Genomic DNA, 7,366 nt, shown 5'->3' with positions numbered 1-7,366 from the left:
ATACAATTTGTTACAATACCTAATAACTTGGTGTCTATTGCATGATGATAGATTATGGACCCTAAAACCTGAAGTGGTACTATACTAGATGGTAGAGCAAGTAGAGGCTTGACTGAGATCGACCCTACTCAAATTCCTTATAAGGAAAGGCATGCTAAGAACAAGTATTGGAATAAGTAGACACCATGATGCTACAATTTATGATCTAGGCCACTCAGATAAACTAGGGTAACATAAACAGTAGAGAAAATGTCTAAATATCTAGGTGGTCGAGAGTGTTAAGATTTATGCCCTAAAGCCTTGTAATTAATTGTTTAATTTTAATAATAACTTTGATTATTTTATTTAAAATTTAATATTATCCCATATGTGATTGACATACAAGAGGATCATCTTTAAGAATAACCTAGAGGATCTATAGTATATGGATAAAAGTTTGTCCATGCTAAACAACTAGAAGGTTCAACCACACTAGAGGTAGTTCCTTCAGCATTTTTACATGAAGCTTTAGCGATGTGATTCTCGTAAGTTAGATTTATGTCTATCAAGCTTAATCCAGTGCAATGATTTGTTGGACTACAATCAAAATTGATTGCTATTTCAGTGGCCGAAGTTCCCTTGATGTCTTGGTATGTTACTTCGCTAACTTTAACTCAGAATACTATTAAAATAAAGAACAATCAAAATATGCTATGAAAACCAATAAACAAGGACATCTATAAAATAATTTACCATGCAAACTTGTTTTACTAAGTTATTCTCCACCTAAAATTTTTAATTCCATGAAACCCTAAGTTATATTATAAAACTATATTATAAAACCAAATATAAATTAGGAATTCAATAATAAGATATGAATATATACAACAAATAAGATATAAATCGAGCATATTCTTAGATTTTCTAGATAGTTATATAAGTTAGAGCAATTATCACCAATAATATTAGATATTTTGGATAAATTAAAAAATAAAATCATAAAAGCTTCATACCATTTTAAGACATCCGAGAGTAATAGCATCCCTAATTTATTACCTATAAAAGTAATTTAATGTACCAAAAAATAATACTAATAATTTTGAGCCCATCTTAAACACAAACAAATTTCAAACAATTAAAATAAATTTAATTAATTATTTATAAAATTTAAAATTTAAGTTCTCTTCATCAAATTTAAGCTTAAATATAATTAGAAAAAAATTAACATGTATGAGATTAATGAGGAAATATACATGACTAGGACATTCTTTGAAGGGTGGACAATAATTTTGATCAATTATGATTGGGTTTTTCACATTATCCATAATAATGTGTTGAAAATAAACGTTTGTAGCGAATCCATTGCTTGGTCTTCCCCAAGACTTAATCCTTACTCCATTTTGAGTCCCCGTGAATGTAGATGATTTCACTGTAATGTTATGTACTCCATCCTCCTCAACCTCTATCCCTAAGCTCCCAATGCTACAAACACATTCAACAAAATACCAAATGTTTAATGAGGTTTAATGTTTAGATTATCTTTTAAAAATTAATGTGACAAATTTATTTAAACCCTTTAAAAAACATTTCTAAACATGTTCATTCTAATCTATCTCTAGTTACCTGATTCCATGTCTAGGTCCACGTGTAATACTTTCGATCCACATGTTGGATGTCTCTGGACTGATGGAAATGCAGTCGTCACCGTTTCCAATGTTCGAGTTGAGGATGGTCACATCTGATATTTGCACATGGATGCCATTAGTGTTTGGACTATCGCCTGCAGCCAAGACATTCACTCTTGTCATATGCACGTTTTGGCACCGATTCATTACAATACCGGACAATTGGCTGTTAATTGAAGATAATCCATTGATGTTCACATTCTTTCCATCATTTATTTGAAAACTCTATCAATTCAAAACAATCCAAAGCCAAAATTAGTAAAAATTTAAAATAATATTGTAATTAATCCAGTCATTTTATTTTAACTTTTAGTTAAAGAAAAATTTTCAATTTTTTTTTATATGGAGCCAACTCAAATTTTGCATACCCTAGCTCCAATGGGGCAACTCTTCCCTGAGCGTTTACAATTCCATAAGGCAGTTCCTTGCCCATCAATAATACCGCCAGTAATGGAAAGTCCATTTATGTGATTAAACAAAATCCAAGAACTAGAATTAGCTAAAACTTGAATGTCCGAGGAAGCCACAAGAGTTCCATCAATGAGAATAGTAATAGCATTGTTCTTACAAGGTCCATTAAATCTCACACTTAAAACGAAGAATATACCCTCGGGAACGTAAATAGTGGCCGGTTCAGATGAGTCACAGGCCTTAGCCCATGCCGTTTGAAGCACAGGCGAAGCATCGGTCTTTTCATCGGGCTTAGCTCCGAGAGTAACAATATTGAATGTTAATTCAGCAACTGAGACATGGTTAAAAAACAAAAGTGGAAGGGAAAGAAAAACATGTAAGATTACAAGAAGAGACCAAGAAAACTTAATGATACAAGTGTTCATGATAAGCATGAGAGAGAGAAAAAGGAACCAAGTGATAGGATATAGAAGAGGTGTAGAGTGATATTTATAGGTTAATGTTTACTCTTCTAACTCTAAATTTAACTTGTCTCCGTCCTATTTTATTCTTGTTCTATTTAACCATTATTGTTTTTATATGGTTTAACAATTTTTAATTAGGTATGTTAGGTAGGTAAGTTAAATTTTTAAATTTAAGTCTATCTTATAAGACAATACACTAATTAGCATTTTAATGATTGATGCATCTCTCATTTTTTAAATTATTAAATTAAAAAAAAAAACTTTCTTTGTCAATATAATTTTATTCTTGTTCTAACTTAAAGCTCGAACGACCTTCAACAAAAGGGTACCTGTACCCGAAACCGACACAGGTGGGTAGGTAGAGAATACTTAGGAGGGAAGATTTTAGCTAAAAAAAACCTAATTTTTCCAACCAATTATTTTCAAAAAATGGATGTTTAATTAATTATTTAGGTCAACTATGCAATGTAACAATATCTATTTCATTGGCTTCTCAACGTCCTACTGTAATAATAACAATTTTCTAACACTTTTAGATGTTTATATTTTTAGATACGGATTCTATATTGATTCTCTATTATAATAAAAATAATAAAAAGATAGAACTGACAAAACACTATTATATATTTTTCAGTCTTTTTTATCATGCCGATGTTAGTGATGTAATAGAAAGTTGGTGGCTTTTTATTTGCAAAGATGTCACAATTAATGAGAGGCAGAATTGTTGGTCGTATTTGTAACTATCCAATAAATTTACAAATGCATCACACAAAGAAATAATTTACAAATTTTACATTTTTTGAAGTCTTAAAGTCTATCAATGATAGTGTATATCAATAATATGTCGTTTTTATATCTATCAACAAATTGTTTTTTTTATCATTTATAGACTTTGTTTTTTTTATGTCGCTTAGAGATAGATCTGTATCACTATGACAGACATCTCGTTTGATTAAATTGAACCCAATTATCACTATGATCTGATTTTATCTCTGTTAATAAAAATAATAAAAAGATATAATCGACNATAAAAAGATAGAATCAATAAAACGCTATTATATATTTTTCAGTCTTTTTTATCATGTCGTTGTTAGTGATGTAATAGAAAGTTGGTGACTTTTTATTTGCAAAGATGTCACAAATAATGGAGGCAGAATTGTTTGTCGTATTTGTACTATCCAATAAATTTACAAATGCATCACACAAAGAAATAATTCACAAATGTTACATTTTTCGAAGTCTTAATGTCTATCAATGATAGAGTATATCAATAATATGCTGTTTTTATATCTATCTAACAAATTTTTTTCTTATCATTTATAGACTTTTTTTTATGGTCGCTTGGTGATAGATTTGTATTAATATGATAGACATCTCTTTTCTCCTTTAATTAAATTGAACCTAATTATCACTATGATAGGTTCTTTCCTTTTATCACTTATTTTTGTAAAAATCATTGAACCACAAGTAGTTGAAAGTTTGTAAACTAGACTTGATCCGTTTAAAATTAATGAAAAGTAGACTTGATCCGTTTAAAATTAATGAACTAAAATCTAATTGGTGTAGAGCCAACAAATCTACCAGGGATGGATGGAGAGAGATCCATGAAAAGGTAAAATGAGTGAGGGATGAGAGGGAGATATCTTATGAATAGAAAGATTGGGCGCCTTAACCAACTATTAGGACTTGCATATAACTGGGATAGGAAGAATTGAAAACTTGTCACTATCTCCTATAGTACATTTTGAGGCATTTTGATCCTCGTAGGTATAAACATGATTTTGGTGAACGGTCATACACCTTCGAATTGACATAATAGAAATGATAAAGACCTAACTCCGTGAAAACAAGTAGAAGGGATTTGGAACGAGCATGGGACCACTGACAACACGCCTTTGACAAACATGACAGTGACATCCAGAATACGACTATAGGTAACAGACCTTTGACAAGCATGCTTGTGATATTCTCCTCCACTCAATTGGTTGACGTCTTTATCAATTAACTCTTCACGAACTAAGCAATGTAGAATGAGGCTGACTTTAGCTCTCTGGAAATGTTTCCAACCGATCTCAGCATTGTGATATCTCTTCCGATCTACCAAGAAATTTTATAAGTCTTTTCTTGATCCGTTGATGTGCCGTATCATTCAACCAAACTCTCTTCTACTTCCTTCGTAATGAGATTTTTCATCATGGCAAGAGGTCTTGTTGCCGCATTGTTATTGGTGTCTTCTTGATTGGGATCCGTTTCAAGTTTATGACGTGGAAACATAACTAGTCATCATCCATGGGAGCAATCGGTTCCTATATGATGCCTTCCAAACCNACCTTCTACATGACTTTGACTGGTTTATAGTATTTTTCGCATCAACTACTGATTCTTATTGCTTTGGAATCGAAGTTGATCGGATCTCAGCTTGATTAGAACTTTGTCTTCACTTCCAAACTTTTTGCAGCTAGTGTTTCCGACAGTTATTCTATTCATTCGTTTGGATGATTTTTTTCCCGATTAGACATTAGTTCCTTTGGAGATTTGTCTCCACCTTTTGGTGGAGGTATTCGCTTGGACCTCTCCCCAGCATTCGAGTGATTACTAACAAATTCGACATTCAACAAGTCATTTAACTATTTATGAAATTCAGCTAGCTCCGATTGAGGCATACGACACATATTTGTAATAGAGGATCTCGTCCCTAATACTAAATCAATTTTAGATCTATCACTCTAGGTGAAGAAGCCATATGTTGTGATGTTTTCCTCTAGTGACTGCGAGGTTTTTATTTGAATTTGCTCACTCGAGCCCTCCTCTTCAATAATAGGAACGATGATGAGCGTTGGTTCATCATGGGTAAGATTGAGTCTCAATAATAGCATCGATATCATCTTTACCCTTTTGGTTATCGGGTATGGATCTAAATGATGGTGTGGTTTGACCTCATAACCACTGAGCATTTTGCTTGGGGCATGGAAATGACCTTGCCTTTAAGAAAAAAAATCTATTCCTGACATGACATTGAAATCCTTCATCTTGATTATCATAATATCAGTTTGCTCAATCCAAGTCTCCAACTTGAACGAAGTTCTCTTTGCAACTTTTGAGATAGGTAAGGCTACAAAATTACAAAATTGACAGTTTCATCATCCCAGTGTCTTGATGCTTGAGAGTGTTCAAGCGTTTCTCTTCGTTCTCTATCATGAAGTTGTGGATGACTCTAGAATTGATCATTCTACTCGGCAGATCTATGGTTAACCAAGACCTCAATGTACAGAAGACCTCATTCTATTGGCTCTTTTATCTCTCCCACTCTCTTTTGGAAAGCAAATAGTACTTCAAGGTCCCCAATGCAGGGGTTTTTGACGCTTTGACTTGGACGACATGGAGAGCCACCCTTTGTGGGTATTCAGATTCTCGATAGGCCACCTTGCATATGATGCAAACGAGGGCCTTTATTTGTAGTTTTTTTTGTTCATGAATATCTACCTCTCTTTTAGGAGGATTCATAGTCTCATCCTCGAGCTAGTCTTGTAATTAATTATTTAACAATTATTTTATTATAATTTAATATTATTCCTCGTATGAAAAATTCAAGGTGTCACAACTCGAATTTTCAGTCATCAAAACCCGTGATATGAACCAAGAGACATCAATCATACAATATACTTCAATGAAGATGTGAAGAAAATATGGTTGAAATTATCAAAAGATATTTCAATTCATGCCACATTGAAGAAGAATGAAGTTTTATGTTATAAATTTTGGGTAGATTTCAATTTAGAGTATATTGTATGATTGATGTCTCTTCATTCATATCAACCTTAATTGAGACTAAAAGATAAAAGCAAAAATAAATAAAAATAAAATAAAATAATAAAATGAAGTAAAATTAAAATCAAATTAGTGAAACAATATCACAATAAAAATACAAAATAAATACAATTAAAAGACAATATTGTTTAAATTTATTACAAATGGGGAAATAGATTTGGGATAGAATTATAAAATGTAATACAAAGACTGAAAAAATAGACGAGCAGCTTGCGAACACCTAAAAAATAAAAGGGAAAAAGGGTGAGTAAATAAATATATCCAGTAAGTAATTTATCTGTAGGCTCTCATCACATCTTAGACCTAGCTTGTGATCACAGACTTTACTCTAGGCTCTAGGTGGAGATCTGTTGTTGTTCATAGACTTGGGAGACTATGCAGCGGTAACCGGTGTCCAAGGTTAAGGTGATACCTCACAAAACTCTCTCTAATAGGTGGGGACAACACAATGTGTAACGACCCTAAATTTCCACATACCCAGAGTCGCTACTAACGTCTCATGCTCATCTATAATGCGGAAATATAACTCTTACATGAACATAGTTGATAACGTAAACTTCAAAAAACGTTTAAAACAACTTTTTCTCTGGAAAACACAGCCATGGTCTTACGTGTTTAAATATGAAATACTAAAATTTAGAGAAAACAAAAACAAATACAAAATAATTTAAAACAATGAAATGCAAAACAACCTCTTCTAACTTAAGACTAGAAATTTAAATATGAATCTACCCTATGCACATGCCACAGTCTCTGCTCGTGATGCCGCCGTCCTCCGTACAAGTGTGCCTTGCCTTTACCTGAAAAATGATGTGGCACACGGCCTGAGTATTTCAAAGAATACTCAGTAAGTGGCCCCGCTATAGGGGCCATGCAAATGCAAACACATGCAATCATGATTTAGGGACCTATCTCTAATCATCTTAGGGGTGGCCTCCAGTCTCGGACAAATTGGATGTGTAGTACTTCCCTACACACGACTCACACGTGCGAGTGTGA

The 7,366-nt window shown here is 32.8% G+C and overlaps 1 protein-coding gene across 1 annotated transcript; it reads right to left on the bottom strand.

Annotated features, from left to right (window-relative positions):
• Positions 1-395: 395 nt before the first annotated feature.
• LOC111785028 (polygalacturonase-like) lies at positions 396-2,500 on the bottom strand. Its single transcript, XM_023665510.1, has 5 exons — positions 2,491-2,500; positions 2,033-2,406; positions 1,603-1,889; positions 1,238-1,461; positions 396-652 (listed from the first exon to the last, which is right to left on the bottom strand). Exons 1-5 carry the CDS (start codon positions 2,498-2,500, stop codon positions 396-398), a joined length of 1,152 nt encoding a protein of 383 aa, XP_023521278.1.
• Positions 2,501-7,366: the final 4,866 nt, after the last annotated feature.

Source organism: Cucurbita pepo, unplaced genomic scaffold (genome assembly GCF_002806865.2).
Source record: "Cucurbita pepo subsp. pepo cultivar mu-cu-16 unplaced genomic scaffold, ASM280686v2 Cp4.1_scaffold000335, whole genome shotgun sequence".
Taxonomy (NCBI): domain Eukaryota; kingdom Viridiplantae; phylum Streptophyta; class Magnoliopsida; order Cucurbitales; family Cucurbitaceae; genus Cucurbita; species Cucurbita pepo.
The sequence above is the reverse complement of the archived record's forward strand: the minus strand, read 5'-3'. Positions and strand labels throughout refer to the sequence as shown.